Source organism: Lagopus muta, chromosome 5 (assembly GCF_023343835.1).
Source record: "Lagopus muta isolate bLagMut1 chromosome 5, bLagMut1 primary, whole genome shotgun sequence".
In the NCBI taxonomy this organism is placed as follows: Eukaryota; Metazoa; Chordata; class Aves; order Galliformes; family Phasianidae; genus Lagopus; species Lagopus muta.
Window position 1 is genome coordinate 62974229 of NC_064437.1, and position 19285 is coordinate 62993513.

Sequence of the window (19285 nt, forward strand, 5' to 3'; positions counted from 1 at the left end):
TAACACCATTATTAATAGTAAGCCAGTTTATTTCTCTGTTTACAAATCCTTCTCTACAGAAATAGAAATGAAACCTTATTTTTTTAAGACTCCATACTGCAAGGATGTGTCAATAACTGACCTCCTGTTAGCTTCACTCAGTGCAACAGTACAAGAATTATCCTACTCCACTGAGAATCTGCAATCATCCTCTTAATATAAATATTTCAGAAGGAGAACAACGAATAAGCTTTGCAACAGAAAATACTTCATAAGTACGATCTTCTTTTACAACAGAAGATGTGCATGGAGAAACTGACTATACACAGAGAAGTGGAAACCTCACCTTGTGCACTAGGAGATACCTGAGGTGAACATAGAACACAAAATGTCAATATATTACTCTGATGCACTGGTGGCCTCTCACAGTTTGTTTCCTGGGACTGCACACATAAGAAAAAGGGGCTTCAGGACATGCTAGACAAATTCTAGATTTCTTAGATACGTGCTAGCAGCTCACACAAGGTGCTGCCACGACAGTGTTGTGTATTCCCAAACAATACTTCATTGCAGGACAACAGGTCTGCATAATGAAAAAGCCTTCTGTAGAGAACCACGAACACATGCTGTGCTCTCAGTCAGATAAAATGCAGTTCTGTGGGTGAAGTGCTTTTTGGAGCCCAGCAGTGAGGTCTTGAGGAGTGGGACTCTCTGCAGTGCAGCTTACTGGGATTCCTGCTGCCTCCATGGCTTCTGCAGTTGTTGGACCAATAGCAGCAAACTGCAATGACATTGTTTACAGCTGGAATTAGTGTGAGCAAGCGTGGGATCAGCTCTTATTAGTTACTTTCTTAGCTAACACTGCCAGAAATCAGTTTGCGTGTCTGAGCTCACTGCATTGTACCATTTTGCACTGAAGACCTTCAGTACTACATGTCAGCTACCAGCTGGGCTGTTTAGAAAGTACTTAGGAAAGATTTCTCCCACCATTACAAACCTTCAAAGCTTTACCTTCCCTGTACCAAAATCAGCCTTTTTCCCCACTAGACCTCAATTGGAAGACCAGTAGCTGCACCAGCTCAGTGAATTTGAATTCAAAGAATGAATTGCAAACCTTTCTTTGCCATCACAGGGGAATTATGATTTCTTATGCAAACAGAAGATTCAGAAATCCTCTACAAGACATTTTTATTCCTCTTTATGTTGCAACAAAAAGCATGGTTATATACTCATAATTATGAATGATGTTAGAACCTTCATTATTTGTTTCTCAAATCAAGACTGCAGAACTTTGCAGTGGATGCTGCCTAACGTGTTTTGTTCAGAGGAAGAAGCACAAAGAGCCTGGCATTCCCCACAAGAAAATGAAGGTTTGGAAAGGGTATAACAGCTTTCCTCTCCCTTGGTCTCCCAACCTAGGCTTACTCCCCATTGCATTTCACCATTTTAAAAGAGCAGGTACCTTTATGTGGTTGGCAGAATCACCAGAAAGCTTCTGAATGTGCTGGAGGCAAAACTTGACACCAGATGGACTGAAGAACACGATGCTGGCTGGAATTCCCTGTGTGAAAGTAAGCAGAGGTTGGTAGAGGTTTCTCAGTTCCAGCAGCACATCAGTTCTTTCACAGCAACCCCTTTAAATGTCTCTATATGGACACAAAGTGGTTTTTTTAAATGAGAAACAGATGCTAAGCCAACAGAGGGCTCTCTGTGGTGCAGTCTGCCAAACCTCCACACAATGCTGAAGTTCAGGTGTGGCTTTAACCAAATACTTTGTCACATACCCACTGGGTGATAAATGTACTGCAGTTTTTCTCATTTCCCTGTTTAGCAAGGAAACTCAGCAAGTTATTTCCCTAAATCCATTCCTGCCTATGTCAGTTCTGGCCACGTTCAGTTTCCCAGCTTGTGTGGTTTTACCCTAAGTTCTGCCCACCCAGAGGCGCTGTGACAAAGATGAGGCGATGCCTTCCAGCTGCAGATCACACAGAGGGCTTTCTGTCCCACACGAAGGCCTTAAGAGAGCCAAAAGAAAATTCTGCAAGATCTGGACCCAAAGCACGTGCCTTCTTTATCGTGATTTTCTGTTTGAGCAGAAAAATACCCTGCATGAGATGTACCCAAAGCACATCTGCTGTTGTTACCGTGCGTGACTTGGAAGCTGGCCTGAGCCCCTGGAAAGCAGAGCGATGCTTTAGCACAGCGCTGCTCACTGTCTCACAGTGTGCTGAAACACTTGTTTTTTTGTATCAGCTCTCCATGCACAAAACAGATAACCCCAATATCATCAGCTAGGAACAACTAAAAAAGCCCATGAGAAACAGATTTAATAGCTTCACACTGAAACCAGCAAATCACATTGTCTAAAATGTGTGTAAGGAGTTCCTCAAAAAGAACTCGGAATGTGGATGTATCCTCCCTGGAAGCACTCAAGGCCAGGCTGGATGGGCTGTGAGCAACCTGGGCTAGAGGGAAGTGTCCCTGTCCATAGCAGGGGTTGGAACCACGTGATCTTAAAGGTCCTTTGCAGCCCAAGCCATGCTATGGTTCTATGAAAATGCCTACGTACCATGCCAGAGCCTTTTAGGACCTCCTGAAAATTAACTTGAAAATCAAGATATAATTTAACAAGACACTGATGTATAGATTAAACAGACGTGAACGTGCTCAGGCAAGCCAAGCTATCCCAAGAAGAAAGGCTACATTTTGAACACCATTAAACACAGATAGAGTGGAAAATTCAGAAAGTCAACCTGGACAAAAGCAATTTCTGCTAGCTTCAAATCTTTTTCTATGCACTGCTCCTGGCTTAATAAAGTTTAACAGATACGTTTGCTAGATTTTTTTGCCTTTATGGCCTCAATACATATGTCACTTGGAATTCAAAACACTTAAAATTATATTCATAAACTGGATAATCAGAGGAGGAACTCTGAGACTACAGAGGGCAGAAAACCACTGGATTCTGATTCATAAGATACAGCAAAGTTGTCCAGAGACACCACAATAACGACAATAATTAAAAAATAAAGCTGTTCAATAAATATCCTCTGGAAGGGAAGGGAAAGGTGTGTTTTGTTAGGTTACATCACAGACCTCAAAAATTCTGACATTCCAATTTGACCCAATACCTGCTGTGAGAAATAGCTGCTCAGTGACTGCTGGAGATGCTCGTGTTGGGCAGTCTGGTACACAGTCAGGCTCTCCAGCGGTATGCCTGGGATCACAAGAGGCATTCAGAACCAAACAGGATGTCATTGATTTCTATTATGTCAGGAAAATGTTCTTACTGTATCACTTGCACTTCCAAAGTTAAAAAATAGTTTAACTATTTCAGGTTAAAAAGACACAGGGAAAAGGACATGAGGGATTCATACGTCTTTCTATGCATATTATACAAGATCCAATAGAACTTTTGTAACTGGAGGACCTCGAAGCACATGAGGACAACTGTCATGTCTCACAGCACGTCTGTGATTAAGTTCTCTTCCTTCTCAAGATGCCAACAAAGGTGATGAACAAAAGCAAGTAACCTTGCTTGAGCTGCACTACACCAAGTCCTGGAGCTGTGAGCAGCATCCCAACCTCAAAGATCGACCAAGGAGGCTGTGGATGCCCCATCCCTGCAGGCATTCAAGGCCAGGCTGGATGTGGCTCTGGGCAGCCTGGGCTGCTGGTTGGTGACCTGCACACAGCAGGGGGTTGGAACTCAATGATCACTGTGGTCCTTTTCAACCCAGGGCATTCTGTGATTCTAAGAAAGCCTGCACTCCCATCCTCCGATCGACATCACAGAAAATTCCATTCTCACTCAAGTTTGGTTCAAAAAGGTTAGGTACAAATTGTCTCCTAACAGACTGAGTACAATGAGGCTCAAAGGGAAGTTCAACCTTTTTCTTTAAGTGCTGTAGGAAGTACTTCTCTTTTCAGGGCTCCGCAAGGAAAAAGAAGAGATGATGAATGCGGTTTCTCTCCTGTAAATACACAAACAAAAACTTGTCATTAATTTCTTTTTTAATAAAGATGCATTTAATCCACTTTAAAGGTACCAAATGCTGAATGCTGTTGCAAGTGCTGCATGCTTCTCCCCCAACACAGCCCTGCAGTAACTGAAAGCACTCACAAAAACTGCATCCCAATTCAGAGGGCAGAGCTACTTAGCATGTAAATTAAAAAATATTCCATAACCAATACAAATGCATTGACTACAAAGATCTCATGAAAGATAAACTGCATTTCTATTCCCCATGCCGTTCTACAAAGAAAAACAAGGACTGTGCAAGTTATCTCTTCCTTCTCAGATACCCAATCTTCCTCCATTTTTATATTTAAAACTTCAGCCCACTGTACACAACAGCTCTCTCTAAGGGAAAGAACTTTCAGGCAGACAAGAGGACAGAAGTACTCTGCTGGAAGCTTCAGGCTATCTATGTGTGTGTTTTCTTGCTTGCCCAAGGAAAAATGGTTCCAATTCCAAGGCTGGAAGACTGGAAGTGGGTGTCCACACATCCTCGTATCCTTTTGAAAGGAACTGGCTTCCAACCTCAATTGCTGTTACACTGCCTGCATGTGAATGCTCCTTGCCCATCTGGGAAGAAGGACCTTTCTGGGTTGTGACCTCAGCTTTTAAGCAGCATTAAAGGCAGCAAGCACTATTATCTGTTCTTAGACAACAGCTTTTTGCAGCTACTGCCACTAGGAAAGTCAGATGCTCATACAGTGACTGCTTTAGGTGTATTATCTTAAAGTGTTTAATGCTCATTATGTGAAGATATTTAATGTAAAGGCTCATCTGACGAGAAATGAATGAAATTGAAAATATACTCCAATGCAAACTGAAACCCATATTATCATTAATCCTTCATCACTAAATACAGCCAGAAGTTCAGATGTTTTTGGACACAAACTTAACAGCAGACTTCTTGTGCAGTTTGCCTTTTCTACAGATAAGGGAAATACACAGAAAATATTAAGAAGAAAAGAAGAAAAGCAAAGAGAAGAACAGCAAAGACAAAATGGGAAGACCTTACCTGGAGTCAACACATACTGGCAATTGGCACAAATATTACGTTGCAATAAATCTAAAATTACTTGCCTTGTAAAAAGACTCAATGTGGCTTAATTAGGAGTAAATTCCTTTGTTTTTAATTCCACTTAAGGTGGTATTGAAGCACCTGAGTAACAAAAGGATTACCCTGCTGCAGATTTTATTTTTATTCTGACAACCAATTCTAATGATAGAAAAATTTCAAGCTGTTCTTTTCATTTGCCTATCATGTCAAAATAAATAAGAAAAAAAAAGACAGAGGTTCTTACAAACCACTTGATAAAGGGCGAGAGCATCAACAGGCAGCCTCCAATAAGCCACCCGGTACGATTACATCTATCAACAAGCAGTCTCCAATGATTGAAATGTGCTGGATGGTTATTAAAACTGAAGGGTATTCAAAGGCAGTCATTCTCACAAGGATAATGGCAGTGCTACAGCTCTGTGTTAATTTAAATAGCCTGCTGGTGTTCTGGTATGAAACTGCCCTCGGTGTAACGTATTCTATGGAGGAGGCTGTAAAACATACAATTTTCTTCCCCACTGGTGGCTGTCAGAAGCTGCTGCTGCTTCCAAACCACTCTCTTTGGGTACAGAAAAACACAATCCTCTGAAACCACGTGTTGGTGCTGAGGAAAGGAGTTGCCCTTACCCACTCTGAATTACGTGGTGGTGAGACACCCCCAGCCCCAGCAGTGACATCCCATGCTCACTGACAATCTGCACGCTCACTAACAGAACCATCTCCACGTTACGACCGAGCAGCAATTTCAAATCATTACAGCTCTGACCTTTAATTAAGAAAAAACCCAACACCATTTGTCTGCTGGGTCGATTAGTATCCAACTGCAGAGTCTAAGATGTCAGGTGAATTAAGATCCTGGATAGGAACTTCAAAACATTGTTTATGGTCTTTTAGAGCTATTTAGGTATTCCCAGAATCTGAATCCAGAGATGTAAGATGACACAGACCACATATCCTCCTGTTTCAGCATACAGACGACTGTATATACAAGAAACAAGGTACATGAGCTTAATGTAAATAGAAGATTTCAGATACTCACTTGAGCAAATATATTCAGCTAATTTTTCAGCATTTCCACTCTTTTCTCCTTGTGGAGAAAGGCCAATTTCTTCCACTATAAGCAAAGACAGAAGAAAACTCCACTGAATTCAAGAAGAACAACTCAAAGTCACAGAAACATGAGCTGAAATTGGAGTCCCAACTTGATCCACCTTAAACTGCAGCTTACCAAGAGAAGCTGTAGCTTTTCCTACCACGTATGTTGGTTTGGTATTCCACTGTTGTTTAAGAGATTTTGACCATGCTGTAAAACATTAAATTAAGTTTAAGCACGTGGCAACAAAATATGAATGCTAAATGAGTATTTGGACTTCTGTGCAAATCTATGGATACAGCAAATGCCAACAACTAATACAGTAGGACACATTTCAGCAAATCCGGGTTCACAGAATGAATTTTTAATGTATTTTTCATTGCGTAAATAGCAGCCAAAAACATGTGTTCAAAAGCTCGATTTGAGTAAATAGTTCTCAGCTGCTTTTGTTAAATAGTGTTCTTAATGCATGCTTCACCTTATGTCACATCGTATGCAGCTTACGTTCTTTTCTACTTTGGCATTAATGTAGAAGTTTAAATGGCAGCAAAGCTTCTAGGGAAGAAGAGTACACTGCAAAGATCTCAACACACAAAGTGGGGAATTCAAAATAGAAATAAGTTCTCAGCTCTGAAGAACTCAAGAGTAGTGAGGTGCTGGATGCCCCGTCCATCCCTGGAGGTGTTCAAGGCCAGGCTGGATGGGGCCCTGGGCAGCCTGGGCTGCTATGAAATGTGGAGGTTGGTGGCCCTGCATGTGGCATGGGGTTGGAGCTTGGTGATGCTTGAGGTCCCTTCAAACCCAAGCCATTCTGTGATTCTATGATTCTATTCTATGATTCTTAGCATCAGCAAATGTAACCACAACTGACTGCAGAAAGAAACCCATGCTGATTAGTAACTGACGCCAAGACCTTTTTCCTTTCATTTCTCAGAGCAGCATAAAGCACAGAAAAGCCAGACCCCTGGAAGCTCCATTCAGCACAAGACCTTTATGACATCAAAACAGAATGATTTTTTTTTTTTAAGGCATTCTCCAAACACTGCTGACGGGTGAAATAAAAAAAACAAACTTCAGAAAATACCAAAAGAGAAAAACCAAGGAATATGGATGGGCACTTACCTTCATTTTTACTGTTCTCTCTTAAACATATCTTGATGGCTTCTAATGCTCTTGGACTGGTAAAAACGAGGCCCCTGTAACGCTCTGGATGAGAAAGCTGCTTGGAAATAGGAAATGTAGGAAGCACATTAAGAATCGAGCAAATACATGAAAGAAATAAGTCAATCAATTCCTTGTAACCTTGTGAACAACAAAACAGCACCAACAGATAACAGAAACAGGCAATTACTTACACCTATCAGCAGCCAGATTATTTATAAGAGGAATGTATAACAACTACTGGATATTTTCCTGTGTGATATTAATGCTGAAACTCTGCAGCAATAGGTAAGGCTTCCTGTCACTGCCACGAGCTGAGGGATGGATGAATGACATATGAGATACTCCACATTCATGTAGGAAAAAACAACTGCCATTTCAAGCAGTAACACAGAGGGTTGCTTGCTGCTTGTCCCCTACCTGATGAGAAAACAGTAAGACCACAAACATGCTCTAAAAGACTGGTTAAAAAAAAAACCAGAGTGTTCCCAGGTCAATTGTAAATGCTGTGATACACGGCAAGACCTACTAAAGAGAAATGCTGCTGGAGATGGGCACTCGAGGCTCCCTCACAAAAGCTTTCCAGCACAGGAGAACTGAATAAACAGCTGAAGAAAGAATGGGAACAGCCATTACACAGTTTGACCCTACGAGATGAGGTACACAACTTTGGTGCAATGGAAGGGTGAACTTCAGGTACGCTTTAGTTGGTACAACAGTCCTCTTTTCTTTTACTACAATGCCTGTGACTACTGCTTGTAAGCTTTACTGTCCTATCTAACCACCCTATGTCTTTAGGGAGTACAGACAGCATCCTTCTCATTGTGTGTAACATCACAGGACAGACTTCTGTTAGTGGGAAAACAACACAAGGTACTAAAAAGGGCAGCAATATTATCAACTCAGTGTAAGATGCTGCACCTTGGCAATGATGGCCTAAACTCTGCTGGAAATAAGGCAACTGGAATCCCTCCAAACTTACCTTTTCAAACAAGTCTTCAAGAGATACAAATTCAAATGACAAAACTGGAATCAAAGTTGCTTCAAATCCATACAATCCTAATTCCTGTGGAAAGAAAAACACAACACAATTCTTGAAATACACTTCCAGCAGTTTTTGCTTCAAAGAAACAACCAGGTCAGTGCAAGTATATTTTTCCTCAGCTAAAATACACAGGCATCTTAGTCATTAGTGAATCTGGTTAGGTTCACCTATCTTGCTGAACAGAACAATACTGTTACTTAATAGCAAAATAACACAACCATTTACTTTTTCGAGTTCACTCACTTTCACATATGGATCTGGTCCCGACTCTTTGTCTTTGGGGTCCTTCAGTAACAGAACCTTCATCGTTTATCAAATAATTGCAGAAGAACTCTGAAATACAATAAAAGAATTTATCTAAATTAGATCTAGAAGCCTTTTTTGCTGAGCAGTGCCTTTAATGGCTCAGCCCGAGCTGGAGCAGGGCTCCCTGTGCAATGAGCCAGCAGCTAACGCACGTTCTCTGGGAATGAATACCCACCCTGATAAGAGCAGCAAATAACATGCTGGCTTCAGATAATGCTGCTTAAGGGAGAAGCTGCAAGGAAAGTCATCAAGGAGAACGCTGCAGAAGGAGGAACAACCCCTACAAGGCAGTCATGTTCAGTAATGTAACACGTAATGTGCTTCTGGCTGAAACAGCTTTGTCCCACTCTGTTCCACCCTGTTCTGGGCCAGGCTCACACCTGTTGCCCATACACAGAAGGGAAGGTTCTCCATTCCTTAAATGCTGACGTGCTGAATTCAATGACTGATTCCAACACTTGGGCAAATACAACAAGCAGCAAAGCAAACAAATAGCTGAACACAAACAGAATTTGCTAACTGCACACTAACGCTCGTTACTCACGTGTTCCTTTCTGATATTAACACAGCAGCCAATGAGCTTTAAAAAGAACAAAAACGAGTACTCAAATGTATGGAATATCACTGGTTTGCTTGCACCAAATGCATTGAAACCCTCCAAGTTTCATTGAAGACCAAAAGACTGTTTGGGCAAATGTTTGTCATCACAACATTTTTAAACATTTTTCTCTAAAGAGAAAAGGCAGCTTTGGACCAAAGCAGGCACCGGCACCAAGTGTTACTGAGGAACACCTATGGCTGTCCAACACACCACCTTACCAACATCAGCTCCCCCAACGAGCAATTCTACTGAATCATTAATACCAAGCACACAAGACATGTGGCAGCTTCAGTAACTGATGGTGTATTTTGAAGTACTAGCACTACGGGAACATATCTCAGATGTCATTAAATTTAACCAAGAGAGGAATGCAAAAACTTCTGAAGAGCCAGAAGATGTTTCCATATAGAGCAATGAATGGACTGACAGAGTCCAGCGGTGCTCAGTTTACATCTGCAAACGAGACTGTGGTGCGAATAACCTGAATTCAGTTTTGCACTGCCAAGTTTATAGGATGATGTTGGCCTCCCACTTTTGGCTCACAAAACAAGCACACTGTTTGCATGCGTGCCAATAACTGCTCTGTGATGATTGCTCTTCAGCTGTTAAGAGAATACCATTTAGAACCCATTAGGCTTGCAAACAGCTAATAAGAGGACCACAGATTTTCTGACTTGACCACAAACGCACACACAGATGAAGAAAAACTTGTATGAGTCATTCTGGGGTTTGGGAAGCAACCAGTTAGCTCTGATAACAAACCATGGGAGCAAGCAGAGCTCCCAAGGTATTCCTTTGTGGCTGAAGGTACAAGCAGTTTGGTGCTATTTCTCTTAGCCTGCATTACCTAAGTCAGGAGAGGGGTAATTTTGGGTCGTGTTGTGCATTCAGGGAAATATTAATGCTTACAGATGTAACTGAAATGCTTCCCACTCACAGCATTAAACAGTGAAATTCACCATCGCTATGCCTTCAATTAAAACAGAAAGCTGATTACAGTGTGTATCTCCAGTCCCCCACTCCCCTGCATTGGAAAAGTTGTCCTCAAACTAATTGCAAACCACTTCTATGATGGAGGATGGCTTCGAGAAAGAAAGAAATGGGTCCTTCTGTTTCTGCTCCTAAGTGACACCAAAAGCTGCAAAACACATCGAACTTTAATAAAACTCCAGCTCCTCTTTTATTGCAAGAAAGTACATGGGTCACACTGCAAGGATTGATTGCAAAATGTAACAGGAATGTCATAAACTGAAATGGAGATGAATTACAAGACACTACTGACATATGCTAAAAAATATTAAAGAAAAACAACGACTCTGAAAAACCCCGGGCTGGGATTTTTGATGCTATGTATTTCTTACCAATATTCTTTCCTAGCAAATAGCTGGGTTTAATAACCAGAGAAGAAAGATTACCTGTGAGGCTGCCATGACTTGTTTCAAAAGCCTACCAAACTCACAGATAACATTATAAATACACCATTCAACACAAGCAATTTTTCTAAATAATAATTCCTGTTACACAGGAATCCCAAAATCCAACTGCAAAACTAGTTCTCTGACCTGGCAATCCTATGGAGCTGCAGGGCTTGGACCTTCATAGAATCATTCAGGCTGGAAATGACCTCTCAGATCCCCCAGACCATCTCCAGCCACCCATCCATCCCACTGAGCCCACTGCCTACATCCCTCAGTGCCACATTCTCATGTTTCCCAAACACCCCCAGAGATGGTGATCCCCACTCTCTGGGCAGCCTGTGCCAGTGCCAACCACTCTTTAGAGCAGAAATTGTTCCCAATCCCCAATCCGAATGTCTCCTCGCATAACTTAAGGCCATCACCTCTTATCCTATTGCCACCTGGGAGCAGAGACCAATCTCTACAACATACTGCAGCTATATGCGGCACAAATCACCACAGAGGGGGTTTTACTGCTTCATCGAAGAATTCCGTCAATCCATCTTGCTCCAATCTCTCCCTAACCATCAATGTTTATATTTCAGCAGTGCTCCCAGAGCAAATACAGCTCTCGACTTCCAGCAGCCCTAACCCAACCCAACCAACCCAACCAACCCCACCTGACCCAACCCAACCAGACCCAATCCAACCTGACCAACACAACCTGACCCAACCTGACCAGCTAAACCCAACCTGACCCAATCCAACCAAACCAACCAAATACGACCCAACCCCACCTGACCCAACTGAACCAACCGAACTTAACCCAGCCCAACAAACCCAACTAACCCAACATGACCCAACCCAACCAACCCAATTTGACCCAACCTAGCCAGCCCAGCCCAACCTGACAAACCCAACCAATCCAACCTGACCTGACCCAACCCACTCAATCAACTCAACCTGACCCAATGCAACCCAACAAGCCCAACTTGACTCAACCCAACCAACACAACCTGACCCAACCCAACCAACCTAACCAGCCCAGCCCAACCTGACAAACACAACCCAACCAACACAACCTGACCCAACTCAACCCAATCTAACCAGCCCAACCCAGCCTGACACAATCCAACCCAACCAACCCAACCTAACCAACCCAGCTCGACCCACCCTAACCATCCTAACCCAACATGACCCAATCTAACCAACCCAACTCAACCCAAACCAACCTCAACTGACCCAACCCAACCATCCCAACCCCACACCCGACCCCCCCAATGGAAGGCAGCCCCCATCCACACGGTACACACAGCTGACATCCCCCCCCCCCCATGCGCGCACTGCAGCTTGGCTCAGTCCTTCCCTAGCGACTTCATTAGCATTCACTTAACGACACGCAGGGCCTTAAACAGAACAGAGTGCGCACGTTCAAACATCAATGTAACCCGCAGTTCGGTGCAGCCTATGGGAGCGGACAGGAGCCCCCGCTGCCCCGCACGGCTCCCCAATGCGGTGCCCCCTCCGCCCCCACTCACCCGCCCCGCGCCGCTCCCGGCCCGGCTCCGCCCCTCCCTCCGCGCGTCCTTCCGGCTCCGCCGCGCATGCGCACAGCGGCAACATGGCCACGCCGGCTAAACGCAGAGCGCGGCCTGCAGCTCCGGAACGAGATTCGGAATCGGATTCGGAGCCGGAATCGGGCGACTCAGAGTCCGAGGAGGACGAGCAGGTCGACGAGGTGAGCGGCGGGTTCCGTTTGGCTGTTAGGAGAAATTCCCCTGCAAAAGACGGGGCGGGGGAGCAAACCTTCGCGTTCCTTACAGCCTGGCTCGGTTTTACTCCAGCTTCTAGACAGTTACGCTTAACTTTCTGCATTCTGCTTTTTTTGTAGGAAGTGAACGTTGAATTCGAAGCGCATTCGATATCAGACAACGACTACAACGGGATAAAGAAGCTGCTGCAGCAGGTGCTGTGCTTTGCCGTTAGCAGGGCTGACGCCTCGGTTCATTAATGGAGCTGTATGCAGCCGTCAGCTCACACCGCCGCACGCAACGCCGGGTCTCAAACGTCTGTAATCCCTGCTTTTTATTTTCCAGTTGTTTCTAAAAGCTCCTGTTAACACTGCTGAGTTAACTGATATCTTAATACAACAGAATCACGTTGGAAGTGTTATCAAGGTAAGACAGAAATGGCTCTTGTGAATTAAGTATTTGAAATGCAGTTATGTGCTTCTGGAAACGAATCTTGTCCTGAACATTGTTTGTAACTTGCTTGTTTGTTTTGGGAATAATTCTCTTGTTGGACCTGATATTTTCCATGCTGGATTTAAACCAAACGGTGAAGTTGGTTGATTATTTTGGTTGCTTTCTTTTCACATATGAATTCTCTTCAGTCTTCTTCTTGAACTTTGGACCGGTAGAGCAATTATGATTAAAGGACCATGGAGGAGTTTGTTACTCTCAGTAAGAAGCAGTGCCATATAATTTCCCTGCAATCTCAGGGAATAGATGTAGATGAAAAACACCCCCATGAGCAATTTATAGAGTCATAGAATCACAGAATACCCTGGGTTGCAAAGGCCCACAATACTTACCCAGTTCCAACCCCCTTCTGTGTGCAGGGTCACCAACCAGCAGCCCAGGCTGCCCAGAGCCACATCCAGCCTGGCCTTGAATGCCTGCAGGGATGGGGCATCCACAGCCTCCAATTTCCTCTTGTGGTTTCCTCAGTACTCTGCAGAGCTCTGTGGGCTTAGGAATGGACCCTGAAATGAGACCTGAATTTTTCTGCCCAATGTTAATGTGATTCTTAGGTAACAAGTGCATGATAGCCTCTATTCTGTGGCCAAGTGTTTTCTGTGGGGGTTGCTGTGCTTGTTTCTACACTCTGTTAAAGCTCTACATTTTCAGACTTTGCAGGTATATCTCCCTGTATTAAAAACTGAAGAAAATTGGTTATGCATAAGATAGTGCCATCCTTTGTACAAAGATACTGCTTATTAAATGCAACACTCAAATGTTAATGCCATTGAAAAGATAGTGCTGTAGAAGGTACGTGGCCTGGTTCTGTATACACCTGGCTCTAAGTGCATCAAGCCATTCAGTGCTGTAGCACTCTCATAACCATAACCAGAATTTGTAGGTTGTGTGTTGACACAGGTTGCCTACATAGTCGTCATCTGAAGAGCATCTTCTGAAAAAAAGAACAAAACAAAACACAACATATTTTGGTGCAAGGAGTGAAAATGGAATGTCAGTATGAATCATTTCTCTTTCTTTCATCAAACAGCAAGCAGAAATCCAAGAAGACAGCAGTGATGATGATGATGATGATGATGATGATGAAGTCTTTGGTTTTATAAGCTTCTTAAACTTAACTGAAAGGAAGGTTGGTATTCCTGATTAACTTGTAGGCAGATGTAAGTGTGCCTATGTTCTGCTTTTCTGCCTGGAACAGCATGCTGAGATAGTTGGATCAGGATTCTGAATTCTGCCATGGAGGATTATGGTCTCAGAAGTTCTGCATCACTTAATTTGCTTTTGCATCCAGTCCTGCATAACTTGCTGAAGGTCAGAGGATTGAAACAGAGAATTGGGGCTGGTCTGACAAGTATTTCCAGGGCAGCTGAGCTGTCAGCCTCCTGCATTTCTGCACTTCCATCTTGAGCAGCTTTTGAATTTTGCTGTTAAATGTCCTGGTGTCATAACTGCATTCCTGTCAGTTAAGGACTTTTGTTTGCTCTCAGATTCGGGGCTGATAAATAGCAGAGGAATCATACAGTGCTTTAGGGACCTCTTAAGGAAATTGTCTGTAAGACTCTTGGATGCTCCCTTGAAGTTCACTTTGACGATTTTCCTGTGTAAATAATTGTTGTGTAATGCAAAGGAAGCATACCTTTTGATTCTAGGGTACACAGTGTGCTGAACAAATCAAAGAGCTGATTCTGAGTCGGTGTGAGAAGAGCTGTGAACAGCATGTAGTTGAGCAGCTGGATAAGCTCCTGAAAGATGATACTAAGCCTGTGGGTCTGCTTCTGAGTGAAAGATTCATTAATGTGCCACCACAAATTGCTTTGCCCATGCACCAGCAGCTCCAGTAAGTGGAGTTCTCATTGTGTTTTATTTGATGTTTTATTTCATGTTTAACGTGAAGTTGAACAGTACTTTTTGCTTCATATCTTTTCAGAATTCTTATATAGCACTGCGTTAAGAGAGCTGATACTCCAAGAAAGACATAAAAACAAAGTGATGATTTTCATCTATAAAGTCTGTGGTTTCTGTAATTTTTTTAAGTACCCTTGGGCTTTCAAACTATACTCTTAGAAATATGTGCTATAATACTGTTAGCTGATTTTTTTCTAAAGAAGTAGCTATATTATAGTTTAACTTTGTATTACAGTCTATTTTCATTTTCACCTAGGAAAAGTAATTTTTTTTAATAGCAAGCTTGTGTTAAGCAACTGGGATATTTCTGCTTATATGTTAATGTCTGGCTCAGGAATGGAAAATTTGGCTTGAGGGATGGGCTTTTAAGGTTGATGAGTTCAGGCCCATGAAAACCATATGCAGTGTTTTGTTAAGTTCCAGATAAAGAAGTGAAGTAGATCAGGGGCTAGCTGATCTCTTCTGGATTCATGGATTTACATCATAGATGGGATGGCAGTAAGTAAAGGAATTGATTATATGATGTTCATGATGTTATGCTAGTTTAATGCCACACTGGAAACCAGGAGATTGTGTTGGTTACAGAGCTGCAGTGATTGGATGGAGATGATTCAAGAGACTTCTTTCAAATCAAGTACTTCAAGGCCTGACTTTGACATTTAGTGCTAGAATGCAGCTATCACAACCCAAATTCGGGTCTCAGCCTCTTAATGTTTTTGGAGCATTGCAGTGGCAACTCATTTAACACAAGAGTGGGCAAGTGTATCTTCTGTCTGTTCAGTAATAGCTCCGTGTGAAAGTGATCATCTGATTTGTTTCCAGGACAGCTGCACTTTGACAGGCTTTTTTTGTTTGCCATGAGCAAGATTCTGGAGAAGAGAGTTGGCAGAGGAAAAGACATCCTTATTTTTACTGTTCAAGAGTGCAAGTAGTGTGTTTAAGTACTGGGAATGCAAAATTTGTATTTTAAATCACCAGAAAACAAATAGGGTGTAGCACAAATGTGCCTACTAAACCTATATGAGATTTACACTTGCTGAGGCTTTTAATTGTGTATGTGGACATGTGATTAAATGGAACATATGAACATCTATTTCTCTTCAGGAAAGAATTAAAGGAGGCACAGAGAACAAACAAACCTTGTGGAAAGTGTCACTATTACCTTCTTATCAGCAAGACCTTTACAGAAGCCACAAAGAATTCTAAGAAGAAGGAAGGGAGAAATCGGCAAAAGGAGGAATTAATGTTTGCAAATGCAGAGGAGGAGTTCTTTTATGAGGTAACATACACAGTTCTATTAATTTGAGATGTTTGTTTTCATTGCAGCACTCAAAAAGGTGTTTCACCTAAACTTCAAGGGGTATTTTTGCAGGGATAGCTGCATATCTTTAATTAAGTCCGTCTTATTAAGAAAAAGCTTGCTTGTATTGAACACAACTCCTTTTGTGAACCATTGAGAGGTAGATGCAGGAACAAAATCACTGTGGTTGGAAAAGATCAAGTCCAGCTATTAGTTGGACTTGAGTTAATGCTACCAAGTCCACCACTAAACTGTATCCTTAAGTGCCACATCTGCACAGCTCTTAAACAGCTTCAAGGATCGCAGCTCCACCATCTTCATGGGCAGCCCGTTCCAGTGAAAGATATTAGATGAAGTGAGTTTCTGAACTTAATAATGTATACGTCCTAAATAAATTAGTGTTGCATTGTATGTCCTCTCCACTCACACAGAACGTTAATTAGATTGCCATAAAATGGTATTAAGTGCAGCAAGGCAGACACTGAGAGCCAATTCAGGCATGGAGATGCTACTGTGGTTCAACCCAGTGGGCAGCTCAGTGCCTCAGAGCTGTTTGCATACCTTCCTCAGTGCGGTGGGGAAGGGTTGGGAGCACCCCACCTCCTTGCTGGTAAGTTGGTGTGAGAACCTGAAAAGTTCTAAACTTAGTGTAAGCACTGCTCAGCAGCAAATAAACCATCAGTGTCTTATCAGTGTTATTGTCATCCGAAACACAGAACCATACCAAGTGGTAGGAAGGAAATCAACTCTTGTCCAGCAGGGCAGCCAGCCAGGGCTGTTGCCTTCTTGAACTTGTCAATTGGCTGTGCTTCATTCTGGTCCTTAAAATGTTATTGAGGCAGCTGAATGGAAGTTCTTTTAGAATAGATCTGGAGCTGTTTGAAGGTTTAGGGCCTCCATTGCTCAAACTGTGTGTTCTTCAGCAAAGCCACTCAACTAATTTGATGGTTTTTCCAAAATTCCATTTGCAGACTGGAGATGCTGCTAGTAAATAGCAAACCTACAGAGAGACAGGTACTTAACTTTCTCTACAAAGGGAAGATGTTATTTTTTATACTTAAGAGTTCAGCTCACGTTTTTTAAACTGGCTCATGTGAGAGCTAGAAACATTTCTTAAGCAAATTTTTCCTGTCCACCAAGCATTTTGTCCAATAAAAAGCGACTGTTCTATCTGTATGTAGTGGATGTCAGTGAAAAGATAAATAATAAACATTACGGGCTCCAGCTTAGTTGAAGAAGCATCAACAGGTTTGCTCTAATTCTAGAGTGAAACTTGTAACTCTACTGACTAACACCACCAGGCACAGGGGCTTCTAGAGGTCAGCATTTCGTAATGCGGTAACACGAAATGCGGTGCTGTTTCAAAACGAGTCAGAGGGGCACTGGTTTTTCTTTTTTGCATTTTATTCTGATGTCTTTAAGCTGTAACAGTGGCAATGATTTTAGTATTTCATGTGAATTTTATAAATCAGATGGAAAGCAAATAGTTTAAGGAACGTAATTCTTGGTGTTTTTAATAGTAGGTTGTTTTGGTGGGCCTGTGGTATGGAAGGAAATTTTGCTGAGTAGGTTGTGGATGCCCCATCCCTGCAGGCATTCAAGGCCAGGCTGGATGTGGCTCTGGGCAGCCTGGGCTGCTGGTTGGCGACCTGCACACAGCAGGGGGTTGGAACTGGATGAGCACTGTGATCCTTTGCAACCCAGGCCATTCTGTGATTCTATGGAAATAACTTTCTTCCTAGCAAGATTCCGCTGTCCTTGTTTTGTTTAGATTATGTATGATCTTTATGCTGTTCAGAATGCTTAATCCTCATGCATTTATTTCTGTTGCTTAGAACGCTCTTCTGAAGTTCAGCTACTCTGTGCAAGAGGAAAGTGACAGCTGTTTGGGTGGCAGATGGTCCTTTGATGATGTACCAATGAAACCTTGGCGGACTGTCATGGTAGTTCCAGCTGATAGAATGAACGTAATTATGGATAAACTCAAAGACTGTCTCTCATTATGAACTTTCCCTTAAACGGCTTTTTTCTAAAGCAGACATGCAGTGCTGTATGTTTTCAGAAGACTACCATGGAGTTGATGGTTTTGTCCTGCTCAAAGCTTCCTCTGTGCACTTAAAAGACAAGCAGATGACTCAAAATATCTATCAAATGACTGTTTTAATATATTGTATCTTAGCATACTTTGGTATCATCGTTAAGCAGTCAATAAAAATCCAGTGTTACAAGAAAACTTGAAGAATTAGTCCATATGTTTTTAACTGTTCTTACATTACAAAAAAGAAATGCTTGTGACTTCTTTTGTTAATGAAAGTGCTGCTTTTCTGCTGCTTCCAGTAAAAAATATTTATTCTGGAAGTTCAAAATAATTACCTGAGTTAAGGTGGGAATGCATACAGCATCTACTGTTTCTATTCATATTTCAAATATTATGATATTTATCATATCAAATATATGATATTTCAATCTAAAATCACTGAATAATACATCTCTGCTCAGTGGGAGTTTGGGGGTGTTTTTCATTTTCTTTGTTGTCACTGTTAGTTCTCTGTTTCTCCTTGATGGCTGAAACAGGTGACAGGTGATCAATCACTTCCTGCAGAATATCCTTACTTTCACTAGGAGGAAGATTGCTAAAATAATACTGAGGTGCCAGCTCCACAAACCTGTTGAGGAAGTAAGAGAAAACATTATTAGTTTTTAATTGCACTGAGTTTTTAATTGCATTTTGAAATCTTTGTCTAGCTTTTATCAGGCTCGTATCAAAAACAAGACCAGTGGCATGCAGTATACAGCTACAAAATGGACATTTCAACTCAAAACCAACAACTGTCTACAACATGTAGTAGTGATTTATGTTTTCAGCAGGGTTGGTGGACCTGTTGTCCTCGTATTGTATTAGGGGTGAACTACTTGTAGTTCAGTTCCCAGTGCTGCAGATTGCATTAAGTAGTAATTTTTCTGGATTTGAACGTGTTTTTGGTTTGAAAAAGGCTTTCTTTATAAGCATTAGGAATAGAATAGGAAGGACAGTGGAATGGATGTTGTCAGTACAAATAGGTTTTTGCAGATGAAAGACTTGTTCTGAATTTGTAAGCACTTAGTATGGAATGATTTGGCTGTCTGGGTGTTAATGTGGCTGAAAGAAGATTTGCTGGAAAATAGCTT

General features: G+C 42.2%; 3 protein-coding genes across 10 annotated transcripts in view; 1 reads left to right on the plus strand and 2 right to left on the minus strand.

Annotated features, from left to right (window-relative positions):
• On the minus strand, positions 1–12248 carry UROS (uroporphyrinogen III synthase). Of its 7 annotated transcripts, none has more exons than XM_048945406.1 (10): positions 12193–12248; positions 8594–8683; positions 8288–8371; positions 7267–7366; positions 6280–6354; positions 6091–6165; positions 3870–3953; positions 3111–3196; positions 1442–1540; positions 1–760 (listed from the first exon to the last, which is right to left on the minus strand). In XM_048945406.1, the coding sequence occupies exons 2-10, from the start codon at positions 8654–8656 to the stop codon at positions 614–616; spliced, it is 813 nt and encodes a 270-aa protein (XP_048801363.1). In that variant the 5' UTR covers positions 8657–8683; positions 12193–12248; the 3' UTR covers positions 1–613. The 7 variants fall into 7 exon arrangements, with proteins under 7 accessions (XP_048801363.1, XP_048801364.1, XP_048801366.1 ...); XM_048945407.1 differs by lacking the exon at positions 12193–12248 and adding an exon at positions 10820–11874; XM_048945409.1 differs by lacking the exon at positions 12193–12248 and adding an exon at positions 9201–10790.
• Positions 12231–19285, plus strand: part of LOC125693438 (BRCA2 and CDKN1A interacting protein) — a 9501-nt gene continuing 2446 nt past the window's right edge. The window contains exons 1-7 of one of the 2 annotated variants that reach the window (XM_048945404.1): positions 12232–12392; positions 12546–12620; positions 12751–12831; positions 13943–14041; positions 14562–14749; positions 15922–16096; positions 17953–18344. In XM_048945404.1, coding sequence (XP_048801361.1) covers positions 12276–12392; positions 12546–12620; positions 12751–12831; positions 13943–14041; positions 14562–14749; positions 15922–16096; positions 17953–18123 — 906 coding nt within the window. In that variant the 5' untranslated portion in view covers positions 12232–12275 and the 3' untranslated portion in view covers positions 18124–18344. Of the gene's footprint in view, positions 12393–12545; positions 12621–12750; positions 12832–13942; positions 14042–14561; positions 14750–15921; positions 16097–17952; positions 18345–19285 lie in introns of those variants that run through there. The other variant, XM_048945405.1, reaches the window with a different exon arrangement.
• The window catches only part of DHX32 (DEAH-box helicase 32 (putative)), a 17492-nt gene continuing 16797 nt past the window's right edge, over positions 18591–19285 (minus strand). The window contains exon 11 of the mRNA XM_048945414.1: positions 18591–18783. Coding sequence (XP_048801371.1) covers positions 18591–18783 — 193 coding nt within the window. The remainder of the gene's footprint in view (positions 18784–19285) is intronic.